A 17,786-nucleotide genomic window follows, 5' to 3' on the forward strand; every position below is an offset into this window, starting at 1 on the left:
ATCCACCTCTCTATGGGCTTAAAAAAAGCAGCCTGGCCATGTATTTGCAAAACAGCCCCTCGTTGACTATTTTTAGTGGGTCCCCAGTCGTGGTATTCTCTGGCCAACAGAGATCTGAAACCTTTCTGAACATACCAGAAGGAGAAATGGGCTGACATCTTTGTTGTTTGGGCAGCTTAGCCATTGCATTTTTTCGAGCTTCGGAGATTCCAAGCCCATGTGGTGGGGGGCGGTAGCAGAGCAGTGGGACCTCCCAGAAGGAGAGGCAGGCCAACATCTTTGCCACTTGGGCGACTTAGCCATTCCAGCCTTTGGCCTTCAGAGAGTGCAGGCCAACCTGGGGCAGAAGTGGTCCCCCAGCACAGCACAGCACAGCACAGCACGACACAGCTGTTCTACAAAAACTTGGTGCAATCTCGGCTCACCACAACCTCCGCCTCCTGGGTTCAAGCAATTCTCCAGCCTCAGCCTTCCGAGCAGCTGGGACTACAGGCATAGGCCAGCATGCCCAGCTAATTTTTGGAGTTTTAGTAGAGACGGGTTCTCACCATGTTGCCCAGCTGGCCTCGAACTCCTGATCTCAAGCGATCCGCCCGCCTCGGCCTCCCAAAGTGGTGGGATTACAGGGGTGAGCCACCGTGCCCAGCCCAGACTGCTTTTTTAAAGTGGGCTGCCGATCCTGTTCCTCCTTAATGTGTGAGACCTCCTGGCAGGGATCTTCAACTACCCCTGCCAGTGTCTGCCAGCCAACAGAGGTTTCCAGCCTCCCTGGGATGAAGCTCCCAGAGGCAGGGACAGGCCGCTACCTTTGCCACTTGGGTGGCTTAGCCATTCCAGCTTGTGGGCTTTGGAGTGTTCTAGGTGACTGGGGGCTGAAGCTCGGACCCTTAGCACAGTGCAGCTGGTCTACAAAAATGAGGCCAGACTGCTTTTCAAAGGGGGCCCCGATCTTGTTCCTCCTCACTGGGCAGGGCCTCCCAACTGTGGTCTCCAGCCACCTCCTACAGGTGCGTTTGGGCCACCAACAGGTCCATACCTCTCAGGGACAGACCTCTTGGAGGGAGGGGCAGGCCGCCATCTTTGCTGTTGCACAGCCTTCACTCGTGTTACCTCTAGATACTGGAAGATCCGAGCTGGCTAGGGACAGGATTGGGCCCCCAGCATACTGCAGCAGCCCTACAGGAAAGTCTCCAGAGTGTCACGTGGATGCCCATTACCGTATCTTTTCAGGGGGCTGGTCCTCTGGGCCTGGGCTTCCAGCAGTCTCCCACCAGAGATGCCAAGCCAGTAGCAGCCCTGCAATGCCCTGAACAGAGCCTCCAGGAGCAACTGAAAGCCTCTCTGCCACTGCCTCTACAGTGGAACTACCCTTGCTACCTTTGGACTAATGAAGCAGCAAAGACCCTACCTGCCTTATCCACACCTCCAGCAGGCTGCAGTTGACCCAAAAAGAGGAGGCCAGTCCATCTCTCAATGCTTAAAAAAAAAGTAGGCAGTCTGGCCATATTTTCATCGAGCAGCTGTGCTGTGCTGGGGATACGCTCCCATTCCTGGTCACGGGGTTCACTTCCAAGCCAGAAAGCTGGATCCGCCAAGCCACCAAAACTGCAAAGATGGCAGGTTGCCCCTCCCCTTAGGAGCTCTGTCGCAGGGAGGCCTCAAACCTCTGTCAGCTGGAGAGCACTGGCAAGAGTGCCTGGAGACTCCAGTTGGGAGGTCCCGCTCAGTGAGGATGGCGTGTGGCTGGGCTAGGCTGGCACTGCCACCCCCGATCGGCTTGAACCCTCTAAAGCCTGCAGGATGCAATGGCTAAATTGCCCCAACAGCAAAGATGGCGGCCTGCCTCTCCTTCTTGGAGGTTCATCCTGGGAGGTTTCAGATCTCTGTCAGGTGGAAAACACCGGGATCAGGGACCCGTTTAAAAGGGCCAACTGGGGGCTGCTCTACGAAAACGTGGCCAGACTGCTTTTTCAAGTGGGTCCCTGATCCCGTTCCTCTTCACTGGGTGGGAGCTTTCAACTGGGGTGTCCAGCCACCCTTGCCAGTGTTCTCTGGCTGACAGACGTCCCAAGTCTCCTTGAGATGGAGCTCCCAGGGAGTGCGGTAGGCCACCATCTCTTCTATTTGGGCAACTTAGCCCTTCCAGCCTTCGGGCTCAGAAGTGAACAAGGAGATCGGGGATGGAAGCAGACCCCCAGCACAGCACAGCACAGCACAGCACAGCACAGCACAACACAGCTGCTCAACAGAACGATGCACAGACTGGTTTTTGAAAAAAACGTAGTGCTGTTTTCTAAAAACAGGCACAATCGCTTACGCCGGTAATCCCAGCACTTTGGGAGGCTGAGGTGGGCAGATCATGAGGTCAGCAGTTGGAGATCAGCCTGGCCAGCATGGTGACACGGCCTCTTGACTAAAAGTACAAAAAGTTAGCCAGGCGTGGTGGCGTGCAACTGTAGTCCCAGCTACTCGGGAGGCTGAGGCAGGAGAATTGCTTGAACCTAGCAGGCAGAGGTTGCAGTGAGCCCAGATTGTGCCACTACACTCCAGCCTGGGTAGCAGAGTGAGACTCTCTCAAAAAAAAAAGGAAAAAAGCAAAGTGGCCCCAATACTTTTCTGAGTGAGGCTTCTCCTCACTCAGTGGGACCTGTCAACCGAGGTCTCTCCAGCTACCTCCTACAGATGCATTCAGGCCGTCAACAGCTCCATACCTCCCTGGGACAGGGCTTCCAGTGGGAGGGGCAGGCCACCATCTTTGCTGTTTTGCAACCTTCATACCTCCAGGTGCTGAAAAATCCAAGGTGACTAGGGACTGGAGCAGGCCCTCAGCATACTGCAGCAGCCCTACAGAAAGTGGCCACACTGTTACATGGGTGCCCATTCCCGAAACTCCTCACCTGGCAGGTCCTCTAGCCACCCCTCGCCAGACCTATGGAGCCAGTGGCAGCTCGGCAACTCCACTGACACAGCCTCCAGGGGCAACTGAAAGCCTCTCTGCCACTGCCTCTGCAGTGGAACTGCCCTTGCTACCCTTGGACTAGTGAAGGAGCAAAGACCCTATGTCCTTGATCCACACCTCCAACGAGCTGTAGTTGACCCAAGAAGAGGAGGCCAGTCCATCTCCCATGGGCCCCACATGCTCCCCTCTGCTCACTACCAGACAGGGAACCCCCGGCTTGGGCCCACAGCACAGACACTCCAACCTGGGCTGATTGCACTGAGTGAATGCTGACCTGCATCTCTATGGGTGGAGCCCCCAGGAGACACGCGAAAGACCCTTGGCCACAGCCACTACTAAGGTCCCTTTCTCTGTGCCTCCAAGTTGGGGAAGGAACATAAACACTGAGATCGCCCCCGAGCTGCAGTGGGCATCCCAGGAGTGCCAAGCCACAATCTACAGCCAGCACTCAAGGGGGAGAGGAACCCATACTTTCAGAGTACTGGGAAGGAACAGGGCTGCAAGTGTGGTTCAACATAGAGGAGCACACAAGCGAGCAAGAGTTTACCAACTGACCAATATTCCTAAGCGCCACCTACTGGATCACACCCTAGAACCTCAACACCAAAAGTACCTTGCTAACATACTCCCATCTGAAACCAAAGACAAGAAGTCAGCTTCAAATCAAGACCCGAATAAAGTGTCAGTTCTGTGAAAACATCCAGAAAAGAAGTCTATTGACTGTACTCAGTCTGCACTGAAGTTAAAGGAACACCCACATGCAGAGATGAGAAAGAACCAATGCAAGAACTCTGGTAACTCAAATGGCCAGAGTGCCATACGTCCTCCTAAGGACCACAACAGTTCTCCAAGAAGAGTTCTTAACCAGACAGAGCTGGCTGACATGATAGAAATAGAATTCAGACTATGGGCAGGAATGAGGACCGTTGAGATTCAGGAAGATGGCAAAACCTAATGAAAGGAAACTGAGAATCACAATACAATAATACAGGAGCTGAAGGATGAAATAGCCAGTAGAGAAAAGAAAAAAAAAAAGAAAAAAAACCCTAAGAGGCCTGACGGAGTTGAGTAACACGATACAAGAATTTCACAAAGTCTACAGTTCCCAGTGTGAGTGACACAGAAGACGGGTGATTTCTGCATTTCCAACTGAGGTACCGGGTTCATCTCACGGGGTAGTGCCAGACAGTGGGTGCAGTGCACCGTGTGTGAGCTGAAGCAGGGCAAGGCATCGCCTCACCCGGGAAGTGCAAGGGGTCAGGGAATTCCATTTCCTAGTCAAAGAAAGGCGTGACAGACAGCACCTTGAAAATCAGGTCACTCGCACCCTAATACTGTGCTTGTCCAACGGGCTTAACAAACGGCACACCAGGAGATTATATCCCACACATGGCTCGGAGAGTCCTATGCCCACGGAGCCTCGCTCATTGCTAGCACAGCAGTCTGAGATCAAACTGCAAGGCGGCAGTGAGGCTGGGGGAGGGGCGCCCGCCATTGCTCAGTCTTGAGTAGGTAAACAAAGCAGCTGGGAAGCTCGAACTGGGTGGAGCCCACCACAACTCAAGGAGGCCTGCCTGCCTCTGTAGGCTCCACCTCTGGGGGCAGGGCACAGACAAAAGAAAGACAGCAATAACCTCTGCAGTCTTAAATGTCCCTGTCTGACAGCTTTGAAGAGAGAAGTGGTTCTCCCAGCACGCAGCTTGAGATTTGAGATCTGAGAATGGGCAGACTGCCTCCTCAAGTGGGTCCCTGACCCCCAAGCAGCCTAACTGGGAGGCACCCCCAGTAGGGGCGGACTGACACCTCACACAGCCGGGTACTCCTCTGAGACAAAACTTCCAGAGGAATGATCAGGCAGCAGCATTTGCGATTCACCAATATCTGCTGTTGTGCAGACACCGCTGCTGATACCCAGGCAAACAGGGTCTGGAGTGGACCTCCAGTAAACTCCAACAGACCTGCAGCTGAGGGTCCTGACTGTTAGAAGGAAAACTAACAAACAGAAAGGACATCCACACCAAAAACCCATCTGTACGTCACCATCATCAAAGACCAAAGGTAGATAAAACCACAAAGATGGGGAAAAGACAGAGCAGAAAAACCGGAAACTTTAAAAATCAGAGAGCCTCTTCTCCTCCAAAGGAACACAGCTCCTCACCAGCAATGGAACAAAGCTGGCCACAGAATGACTTTGACAAGTTGAGAGAGGAAGGCTTCAGAAGATCAAACTACTCCGAGCTAAAGGAGGAAGTTCGAACCAATGGCAAAGAAGTTAAAAACGTTGAAAAAAAATTAGATGAATGGATAACTAGAATAACCAATGCAGAGAAGTCTTTAAAGGACCTGATGGAGCTGAAAACCAAGGCACGAGAACTACGTGATGAATGCACAAGCCTCAGTAACCGATGCGACCAACTGGAAGAAAGGGTATCAGTGATGGAAGACGAAATGAATGAAATGAAGCGTGAAGAAAAGTTTAGAGAAAAAAGAATAAAAAGAAACAAACAAAGCCTTCAAGAAATATGGGACTATGTGAAAAGACCAAATCTACATATGATTGGTGTACCTGAAAGTGACAGGGAGAATGGAACCAAGTTGGAAAACACTCTGCAGGATATTATCCAGGAGAACTTCCCCAATCTAGCAAGGCAGGCCAACATTCAAATTCAGGAAATACAGAGAATGCCACAAAGATACTCCTTGAGAAGAGCAACTCCAAGACGCATAATTGTCAGATTCACCAAAGTTGAAATGAAGGAAAAAATGTTAAGGTCAGCCAGAGAGAAAGATCGGGTTACCCACAAAGGGAAGCCCATCAGACTAACAGCTGATCTCTCAGCAGAAACTCTACAAGCCAGAAGAGAGTGGGGGCCAATACTCAACATTCTTTTTTTTTTTGATACGGAGTCTTGCTCTGTTGCCCAGGCTGGAGTGCAGTGGCGTGGTCTCGGCTCACTGCAAGCGCGGCCTCCCGGGTTCACACCATTCTCCTAGCTCAGCCTCCCAAGTAGCTGGGACTACAGGTGCCTGCCACCACGTCCAGCTCATTTTTTTAGTATTTTTAGTAGAGACGGGGTTTCACCATGTTAGCCAGGATGGTCTCGATCTCCTGACCTCGTGATCCGCCCTCCTCAGCCTCCCAAAGTGCTGGGATTACAGGCATGAGCCACCGTGCCCAGCTTCAACATTCTTAAAGAAAAGAATTTTCAACCCAGAATTTCATATCCAGCCAAACTAAGTTTCATAAGTGAAGGAGAAATAAAGTCCTTTACAGACAAGCAAATGCTGAGAGATTTTGTCACCACCAGGCCTGCCCTAAAAGAGCTCCTGAAGGAAGCACTAAACATGCAAAGGAACAACCAGTACCAGCCACTGCAAAAACATGCCAAATTGTAAAGACCATCAAGGCTACGAAGAAACTGCATCAACTAACAAGCAAAATAACCAGCTAACATCATAATGACAGGATCAAATTCACACATAACAATACTAACCTTAAATGTAAATGGGCTAAATGCTCCAATTAAAAGGCACAGACTGGCAAATTGGATAAAGAGTCAAGACCCATCAGTGTGCTGTATTCAGGAAACCCATCTCACGTGCAGAGACACACATAGGCTCAAAATAAAGAGATGGAGGAAGATCTACAAAGCAAATGGAAAACAAAAAAGGGAGGGGTTGCAATCCTACTCTCTGATAAAACAGACTTTAAACCAGCAAAGATCAAAAGAGACAAAGAAGGCCATTACATAATGGTAAAGGGATCAATACAACAAGAACTAACTATCCTAAATATGTATGCACCCAATACAGGAGCACCCAGATTCATAAAGCAAGTCCTTAGTGACCTACAAAGAGACTTATACTCCCACACAATAATAATGGGAGACTTTAATACCCCACTGTCAACATTAGACAGATCAACGAGACAGAAAGTTAACAAGGATATCCAGGAATTGAACTCAGCTCTGCACCAAGTGGACCTAATAGACATCTACAGAACTCTCCACCCCAAATCAACAGAATATACATTCTTTTCAGCACCACACCACACCTATTCCAAAATTGACCACATCGTTGGAAGTAAAACACTCCTCAGCAAATGTAAAAGAACAGAAATTATAACAAACTGTCTCTCAGACCACAGTGCAATCAAACTAGAACTCAGAATTGAGAAACTCACTCAAAACCGCTCAACTACATGGAAACTGAACAACCTGCTCCTGAATGACTACTGGGTACATAATGAAATGAAGACAGAAATAAAGATGTTCTTTGAAACCAACGAGAACAAAGACACAACATACCAGAATCTCTGGGACACATTTAAAGCAGTGTGTAGAGGGAAATTTATAGCACTAAATGCCCACAAGAGAAAGCAGGAAAGATCTAAAATTGACACCCTAACATCACAATTAAAAGAACTAGAGAAGCAAGAGCAAACACATTCAAAAGCTAGCAGAAGGCAAGAAATAACTAAGATCAGAGCAGAACTGAAGGAGATAGAGACACAAAAAACCCTTCAAAAAATCAATGAATCCAGGAGCTGGTTTTTTGAAAAGATCAACAAAATTGATAGACCGCTAGCAAGACTCATAAAGAAGAAAAGAGAGAAGAATCAAATAGATGCAATAAAAAATGACAAAGGGGATATCACCACTGATCCCACAGAAATACAAACTACCATCAGAGAATACTATAAACACCTCGCTGCAAATAAACTAGAAAATCAAGAAGAAATGGATAAATTCCTCGACACATACACTCTCCCAAGACTAAACCAGGAAGTTGAATCTCTGAATAGACCAATAGCAGGCTCTGAAATTGAGGCAATAATTAATAGCTTACCAACCAAAAAAAGTACAGGACCAGATGGATTCACAGCCGAATTCTACCAGAGGTACAAGGAGGAGCTGGTATCATTCCTTCTGAAACTATTCCAATCAATAGAAAAAGAGGGAATCCTCCCTAACTCATTTTATGAGGCCAGCATCATCCTGATACCAAAGCCTGGCAGAAACACAACAAAAAAAGAGAATTTTAGACCAATATCCTTGATGAACATTGATGCAAAAATCTTCAATAAAATACTGGCAAACCGAATCCAGCAACACATCAAAAAGCTTATCCACCATGATCAAGTGGGCTTCATCTCTGGGATGCAAGGCTGGTTCAACATATGAAAATCAATAAACATAATCCAGCATATAAACAGAACCAAAGACAAAAACCACATGATTATCTCAATAGATGCAGAAAAGGCCTTTGACAAAGTTCAACAACCCTTCATGCTAAAAATTCTCAATAAATTACATATCGATGGGACATATCTCAAAATAATAAGAGCTATGTATGACAAACCCACAACCAATATCATACTGAATGGGCAAAAACTGGAAGCATTCCCTTTGAAAACTGGCACAAGACAGGGATGCCCTCTCTCACCACTCCTATTCAACATAGTGTTGGAAGTTCTGGCCAGGGCAATCAGGCAGGAGAAGGAAATAAAGGGCATTCAATTAGGAAAGAGGGAGTCAAATTGTCCCTGTTTGCAGACGACATGATTGTATATCTAGAAAACCCCATCGTCTCAGCCCAAAATCTCCTTAAGCTGATAAGCAACTTCAGCAAAGTCTCAGGATACAAAATCAATGTACAAAAATCACAGGCATTCTTATACACCAATAACAGACAAACAGAGAACCAAATCATGAGTGAACTCCCATTCACAATTGCTTCAAAGAGAATAAAATACCTAGGAATACAACTTACAAGGGATGTGAAGGACCTCTTCAAGGAGAACAAACTACAAACCACTGCTCAACGAAATAAAAGAGGATACAAACAAATGGAAGAACATTCCATGCTGATGGGTACGAAGAATCAATATCGTGAAAATGGCCATACTGCCCAAGGTAATTTATAGATTCAATGCCATCCCCATCAAGCTACCAGTGACTTTCTTCAGAGAATTGGAAAAAACTACTTTAAAGTTCATATGGAACCGAAAAAAAGCCCGCATTGCCAAGTCAATCCTAAGCCTAAAGAACAAAGCTGGAGGCATCAGGCCACCTGACTTCAAACTATACTACAAGGCTACAGTAACCAAAACAGCATGGTACTGGTACCAAAACAGAGATATAGATCAATGGAACAGAACAGAGCCCTCAGAAATAATGCCACATATCTACAACTATCTGATCTTTGACAAACCTGAGAAAAACAAGCAATGGGGAAAGGATTCCCTATTTAATAAATGGTGCTGGGAAAACTGGCTAGCCATATGTAGAAAGCTGAAACTGGATCCCTTCCTTACACCTTATACAAAAATTAATTCAAGATGGATTAAAGACTTAAATGTTAGACCTAAAACCATAAAAACCCTAGAAGAAAACCTGGGCAATACCATTCAGGACATAGGCATGGGCAAGGACTTCATGACTAAAACACCAAAAGCAATGGCAACAAAAGCCAAAATTGACAAATGGGATCTAATTAAACTAAAGAGCTTCTGCATAGCAAAAGAAACCACCATCAGAGTGAACAGGCAACCTACAGAATGGGAGAAAATATTTGCAATCTACTGATCTGACAAAGGGCTAATATCCAGAATCTACAAAGAACTCAAACAAAATTACAAGAAAAAAACAAACAACCCCATCAAAAAGTGGGCAAAGGATATGAACAGACACTTCTCAAAAGAAGACATTTATGCAGCCAAAAAACACATGAAAAAATGCTCATCATCACTGGCCATCAGAGAAATGCAAATCAAAACCACAATGAGATACCATCTCACAACAGTTAGAATGGACATCATTAAAAAGTCAGGAAACAACAGGTGCTGGAGAGGATGTGGAGAAATAGGAACACTTTCACACTGTTGGTGGGACTGTAAACTAGTTCAACCATTGTGGAAGTCAGTGTGGCAATTCCTCAGGGATCTAGAACTAGAAATACCATTTGGCCCAGCCATCCCATTACTGGGTATATACCCAAAGGACTATAAATCATGCTGCTATAAAGACACACACACACGTATGTTTATTGCGGCACTATTCACAATAGCAAAGACTTGGAACAAACCCAAGTGTCCAACAACGATAGACTGGATTAAGAAAATGTGGCACATATACACCATGGAATACTATGCAGCCATAAAAAATGATGAGTTCATGTCCTATGTAGGGACATGGATGAAGCTGGAAACCGTCATTCTCAGCAAACTATCGCAAGGACAAAAAACCAAACACCGCATGTTCTCACTCATAGGTGGGAACCGAACAATGAGAACACCTGGACACAGGAAGGGGAACATCACACACTGGGGCCTGTTGTGGGGTGGGGGGAGGGGGGAGGGATAGCATTAGGAGATATGCCTAATGTTAAATGACGAGTTAATGGGTGCAGCACACCAACATGGCACATGTATACATATGTAACAAACCTGCGCGTTGTGCACATGTACCCTAAAACTTAAAGTATAAGAAAAAAAAAGTCAGGAAACAACAGGTGCTGGAGAGGATGTGGAGAAATAGGAACACTTTTACACTGTTGGTGGGACTGTAAATTAGTTCAACTATTGTGGAAGTCAGTGTGGCGATTCCTCAGGGATCTGGAACTAGAAATACCATTTGACCCAGCCATCCTATTACTGGGTATATACCCAAAGGATTATAAATTATGTTGCTATAAAGACATATGTACACGTATGTTTATTGCGGCACTATTCACAATAGCAAAGACTTGGAACAAACCAAAATGTCCATCAATGATAGACTGGATTAAGAAAATGTGGCACATATACACCATGGAATACTATGCAGCCATAAAAAAGGATGAGTTCATGTCCTTTGTAGGGACATGGATGAAGCTGGAAACCATCATTCTCAGCAAACTATCGTAAGGACAAAAAACCAAACACCGCATGTTCTCACTCATAGGTGGGAACCGAACAATGAGAACACCTGGACACAGGAAGGGGAACATCACACACTGGGGCCTGTTGTGGGGTGGGAGTAGGTGGGAGGGATAGCATTAGGAGATATACCTAATGTAAATGACGAGTTAATGGGTGCAGCACACCAACATGGCGCATGTATACATATGTAACAAACCTGCACGTTGTGCACATGTACCCTAAAACTTAAAGTATAATAATAAAAAAAAAGGGAAAACAGATGAGAAAGGCAGGGACTATGGTTATGTCAATAGGGACAAACACTGCAGTTTTAGTCAAATATGTGCCATCTTTGTAGTAGATTTTGACAGGTAAATTCTAAATTATTTTCTTCTTGATAAGTAAATGTGATGCTTAATGCCATGGCAGCTGTTGGTATCTTATGCCATTTATTAAAGGTCTACTAAATCCTTTCAAGGCATATGAGCCAGTGCTCCTGAGGAAAGCAGTGACATACATGCTTTCTCCTGATGTCTCCAAGTATGTAAAATTCATTAAAGCTATTCCTGAACAATATAAAGGAAGTTTCCTCAGTAAGGTAAATCTTCCCAATCTTTTGCCCTAGGAGAGAATGTGGATTATAGAAAAATAGTGGGTGTGAGTAAAGTGGGAAATTATTTGGGTAATGAGAATATATTTTTTTCTTTGGGGCAAGGAAGCAAATCATGAAAACAAGATTGGAATACAGAAATATGATACTAATATATATAGTAAATTCTTGAGAAAAGAAGCTGATAAAATTTTAAAACAGAAACAATAAAGAATACAAGATTTAGAACAAAGTTTATGAAAAAAGTGTAAAAAAATACATTCTTGTTCAGAATATATAAAGAGCTCTTACAAATCAACAACAAAAAGGCAATCAATTAAAACATGGTCAAAGGATAACGACCAGGTTTTTCATCTAAGAACATAGACAATGGCCAGTAACCACATGAAAGGATGGTCAACATCAAAGGGAAAGGCAAATCAAAACCACAATGAGGTACCACTTCACACCACTAGAATGCCTATAATAAAAAAGATGAAAAATAAATACTGGAAAAGATGTGAAGAAATTGGAACCCTCATACACTGCTGGTGGAAATGTAAAATTGTACAGCTGTGTTGAATAACAGCCTGACAGTTCCTTGAGATTAAACACAGTTACTATTTGACCTCGATTCCCACTTGAGTATTTACCCAAGAGGAACATAAGTCCACATATGTGTCCACAGTACGTTATTCATAATAGTTAAAACCTGGAAACAATCGAAATGTCCATCAACTGTTAAATAAAATGTGGTATTTCTCTGCAATAGAAAATTAATTGCAAATAAGAGGAAATAAACTACTGATACATGCTGTATGATATAGATGAGCCTTGAAAACATTATGCTAAGTGAAATAACCCAGACACAAAAAGCCAATGTTTTATGATTTCACTTACATAATATACCCAGCATAGGTAAATTCATAGAGACAGAAAGTAGAATACAGGTTACTAGGGATGAAGAGAAGGATTATGGGAAGATATTTAATGGGTACAGAGTTTCTATTAGGGATGATGAAAAATTCTAGAAATGGATAGCAGTGATTGTTGTATGACATTGTGAATGTACTTAATGCCACTGAACTATGGAGTTAAAAATTGTTAAAATGCTAAATTTTATGTTATGTATATTTCACCAGAACTTTCAAAAAGAATTGACAAAGTTTAGAGCATTTTAAACAGAATACAAGATTTGAACTAAAAAATTCAAGAAAAAACTACATTTAAAAATTATTTTAAATTAAATATCAACTTAACCTTCTCCCCCAAATCAATTAATCTTATAATTATATTAACAACATAAAAACCATATGATTATGTATTAGATGCAGAAAAAGCATTTGAGAAAATTGAACATTTTTCATTAAAAAAATAACCTCAGCAAACTGGAGATACAAGAGAATTTCCTCGACATGTCAAAGGGCATCTTTAAAATACCTAATGCTAACATTCTATGTAATGATGAAAGGCTGAATGCTTTCCCCGAAGATCGAGAAGGCTTGTCAGCTCTTACCACTTCTATTCAACACTGTACTGCAAATTCGAGCCACTGTAATCACTTTTTAAAAGGGAGTTGGGAGAAGGAAGAAAGGAAGGAAGGAAGAAAAAAAAGGAAGAAAGAAGGGAGGAAGGAAGAAATGGAGGAAAACAAAAGGCATCTAGACTGAAAAGAAATAGGTAAAACTATCCTTATTCACAGACATAATCATCTATGTGGAAAACCCAGTGAAACCAATTACAACGTTACTGGCACCAATGAGTTTTGCCACATTGCAGGATACATGACCAATATATAAAAATCAATTGTAATTCTATATGTTAGAAATAAACTGCTAGGAATTGAAATTTTAAAAATAATACTATTTATAATAGCATTAAAATATAAAATTCTTGGGAATATATCTGACACTATGCAAAATATCTGTACAATGATAACTAAAAAGTATTGTTGAGAAAAATCAAAGAAGATCTAAGAAAATACCTTATTCACGAGTTGAGAGAGTCATCATTATTAAGATTCTTTACCATGACATAATGCAATCACAGTCCAAATCCAAGCAGGTATTTTGTAGAAATTGACAATTGATTTTAAGACTCTCATGGCATGTAGACGACACAGAAATGCGCAGTAACTCTGAAAAAAACAAAAGAATAAATTTAGAGGAAAAATACAACCCAGTTTGAAGAATTATTACAAAGCTACAAAAATCACAACAGTGTGATTTTGGCATAAAGATAAAGAGATCAATAGAACAGAACAGAGTCCAGAAACCAAGTCTACATAAAACACATACACACACACACACACTCACACATACACACACTCTCTCTCTCTCTCTCTTAAAATATGACTGGTCAAGTGACTGCTTATGAACTGTAATTGCTTGATACATGAATCTAGCATCTCTTGGCCTTAAATAACTACCATAACCTCGAGAAGCTGATGATGCCTTTGTTTTCTGAGAACAGTTTCAGTGTGCAAGCTGACAGTTCCATAGAGATGGAACAAGTGTAGAGCCAGAAAAAAAAGGGATACACACAGACTTCTTAAGACCTTTTTTAAAGCCATTGAAGATGATAAACTAATGAGGCATAAGTATACTTTTCATTATGTTTGTTTTCACATCTTTCAGTAATGTGTATAAGAAAAAGTATTTAATGTGGTATTTGTTAACCAAGCAACCCATTCACTATTTATATTTATTTCAGAAATCCATGATTTAAATTTAATTCATAATTTTTGGCAACATACCTTCATCTACTTCTGCAGTTATGTTTCCTTGTACACCTGCTGCATCTGAAACTGTGAAATCTTATTAATAATGTTTAAGTTAAACAAGAGACATTATCATGTAGCCCTATTATATGTCAAGGAGGGTTGATCAACACTAACTTGAAAATCTGAAATCCAAAATGCTGTACAATTTGAAACTTTTTGAGCACCCGCATGATACCACAACGGGAAAGGTCCACACCTGACCTCATGTGACAGGCTGTGGTGGAAACACAGTTAAAACTTTGTTACATGCAAAACATTTTTGTAAAACATTGTACAGGCCAGATGTGATGACTCACGCCTGTAACCCCAGCACTTTGGGAGGCTAAGGCAAGTGGATCACCTGAGGTCAGGAGTTCAAGACCAGCCTGGCCAACATGGTGAAACCATCTCTACTAAAAATACAAAAATTAGCCTGGTGTGGCTGCATGCACCTGTAGTCCCAGCTACTTGGGAGGCTGGGGCAGGGGATTGCCTGAACCTGGGAGGCAGAGGTTGCAGTGAGCTGAGATCACATCACTTCACTCCAGTCTGGGCGACAGATCAAGACTCTGTGCCCCACTGCATCCCCCAACCCCAGGCAAAAAAAAAAAAAATAAAACATTGTGTAGAATTATCTTCAGGCTATATGCATAAGGTATATATGAAACATAAATGTATTTCACGTTTACTCTTGGGTACCATCCCTAAGGTATTTCATTAGGTGTATACAAATATTCCAAAATCTGAAAAAATCCACTTTTGGTCCTCCCAAACATTTTGGACAAGGGATATTCTAGAAAAATAAAATTCCTTTTCAGTGTGACAGAAAATAAGAGATTGACTTATTGAACTTGAACTTACCAACATTTTCTGAAGCTGCTCAATTTTGTCCGCTCGCTTTTTCGTTCTAATTTTTAACACGGCATTTTCTATTTTAAGCCTAAAATATATATTTTAAAATAATTATTCTCAGGCATAATTTTTTTTTAAATCATATAAATTCTGAACAAACATCTGAAGGAATAATTATATAAATTCTGAGACATTTGAAAAGTAGAAAATTGAGAAACTGTTGTTATTTTTTTACCTTTGTTTTGTGGGTGATGTGTAAAATTAAAAATAATGTAGAAAATTTATGCATTTCAAAATAGCCTAAAGCTGAAATTTTTCCTTGACTTCACATAGACATACTTATTATCTTAACTGATACAATTCTCCTACTACACTACTCATTTGCTTTATAAATACTCAAGATATTTTGTATGTTGCTTTAAACTGTACTTTTGCATGTGGTCTGGCAACTCCTCAGCACGTCTTAGAATCTCTGTGCGTTGATTCTGCATTTCTTGCAACTAAAACAAAGAATTAAAAACAACCTTTAGGTGTGGAAATAACCCAAATGCCCATCAATAGGTGAATGAATGAACAAAATATGGTTATATATAAAATACTGTTTTTAGACTATCACAATCTATTTTAATAAAAAATGATAATCTAGGACAAATCGACCTATTACTTTTTTTTTTTTTTTTTTTTTTTTGAGACAGAGTCTCGCTCTGTCGCCCAGGCTGGAGTGCGGTGGCACCGTCTGGGCTCACCGCAAGCTCCGCCTCCCGGGTTCACACCATTCTCCTGCCTCAGCCTCCCGAGTAGCTGGGACTACAGGCGCCTGCCACCACGCCTGGCTAATTTTTTGTGTTTTTTAGTAGAGACGGGGTTTCACCGTGTTAGCCAGGATGGCCTTGATCTCCTGACCTCGTGATCCGCCCATCTCGGCCTCCCAAAGTGCTGGGATTACAGGCGTGAGCCACCGTGCCCGGCTCCTATTACCTGTTTTTTAACTAAATTTTACTGGAATGCAGCCACACCCCTTCAGTCTGCATATTGTTTACGGCTACTTTTGTGCTGTAACTGTAGCGTTGAGTTGTTGCAACAGGGATCTTATGGCTCACAAAGTCTCAAATAATACTACTTGGCCCTTTACAGAAAAGTTTACTGCCTATGCTCTATGATTAAAACACAGTATTTTTCTTTTCTAATTTCTATTTTATCAGATACTCAAATTTACAAAATTGGTAAAATGGGGAAACATAGGAAATTATAGTAAGCATTTATATTTTTCAATTCCAAACACCACTATATCAACTATAATTTCATTTCTTTTTTGTCTGTATGCATTTAATTTTTGCTGTAGCAAGAAACCTTGCACTTTTTTTTTTAAGACGGAGTCTTGCTCAGCCACCCAGGCTGGAGTGCAGTGGCACCATCTTGGCTCACTGCAACCTCCACCCCCCCAGGTTCAAGCGATTCTCCTGCCTCAGCGTCCCGAGGAGCTGGGACTACAGGCGTGCGCCACCACCATGCCCAGCTAATTTCTGTATCTTTTTTAGTAGAGATGGGGTTTCACCATGTTGGCCAGGATGGTCTCAAACTCCTGACCTCAGGTGATCCACCCGCTTCAGCCTCCCAAAGTGCTTGGATTACAGGCGTGAGCCACCGCGCCCGACCCATTTTTAACATTTAAAACTAAGCATCATCTTTCCTTTCCAGGGAAACCAGAAGAAAATTTTAAAACAAACAGAAAAATAATTAAAATAGATAGATTCTCCTATCGAGTGGCAGGGCTCATGTCATCATTAGGAGATAATTTATTTAAAAGTGTCATCTTAAAATGCAGGGATGTCCATTGACATGCCAAAGGAGAAGACACATTGTCAAAATGCCCACTTGACCCACCCAAACATCTCAAACCTACCCTTTGCTGACATTCTATAACCCCATTTGTAAAGTTTTTTGTTTTTGTTTTAAGCAAGAGAAAGTAGACACATACATGTTGGCAAATGCTAACTGTCCATAGTCATATGACTCTGACTATAGATCAATATAAAGTCAGAGCAAGGATTTTCATCAAAATACTAATTTATTCTGCAGAATGGACTTTCTGTACCAGTTAACCAGAAACCCATGAAATAAGTAAGCACAAGTCTTTATTCACACAGAAAAGTAGAGATTAAAAAAAGAAAATTTTCTGAAACATTCCATTAGACATTATCCTCTGAATTAATCTGGCTTGTCTCCACGTGGCAATGAAAGAAATCACTAAAAATATACTGTAAAAAGAAAAAAGAATTCTCTAATCTTCTGTGAGAAATGATGTGTAATTCTCAACTTTCATTAAGGGGAATAGTGTAAGAAAAATATTTATAATTATAAAACATGGCAGAGATTGAGAAATGGATGTATTATAAAGATAATCAAATTTTAATAAAATTAATTATAATGAAAATACAAAAGAAAGCTCTCCACTGAAACTAGTGTCCTGAAACACTTGATATTATTTAACCAGCTACAGAGTAACTGTTGACATGCTAAGTTTCATACATACTTGACTTCTCATCTGGCCTAATTTCTTCTTTAAACTTCGTGCCTCATCTTCTAAATTAATGCGACGTTCTGATGAAATCTCTAGCATAGCTTCTAACAGCAATTGTTTGTTCAGGGCATCATCCACTTCTCGTTGAAGCTGTCTCCTGACTACCTGGTAAGATGTTATTTTTGTTACTGATTTTACATATCA

At 42.3% G+C, this 17,786-nt stretch overlaps 1 protein-coding gene across 2 annotated transcripts in view; it reads right to left on the reverse strand.

Annotated features, from left to right (window-relative positions):
• Window positions 1-11,566: 11,566 nt before the first annotated feature.
• ANKRD62 (ankyrin repeat domain 62) overlaps window positions 11,567-17,786 on the reverse strand; it is a 67,507-nt gene continuing 61,287 nt past the window's right edge. The window contains exons 20-24 of one of the 2 annotated variants that reach the window (XM_009433625.5): window positions 17,595-17,747; window positions 15,491-15,561; window positions 15,071-15,149; window positions 14,204-14,254; window positions 11,567-13,585 (exon numbers count right to left, since the gene is read on the reverse strand). In XM_009433625.5, coding sequence (XP_009431900.2) covers window positions 14,222-14,254; window positions 15,071-15,149; window positions 15,491-15,561; window positions 17,595-17,747 — 336 coding nt within the window. In that variant the 3' untranslated portion in view covers window positions 11,567-13,585; window positions 14,204-14,221. Of the gene's footprint in view, window positions 13,586-14,203; window positions 14,255-15,070; window positions 15,150-15,490; window positions 15,562-17,511; window positions 17,748-17,786 lie in introns of those variants that run through there. The other variant, XM_003315804.7, reaches the window with a different exon arrangement.

Source organism: Pan troglodytes, chromosome 17 (genome assembly GCF_028858775.2).
Source record: "Pan troglodytes isolate AG18354 chromosome 17, NHGRI_mPanTro3-v2.0_pri, whole genome shotgun sequence".
NCBI classification, from domain to species: domain Eukaryota; kingdom Metazoa; phylum Chordata; class Mammalia; order Primates; family Hominidae; genus Pan; species Pan troglodytes.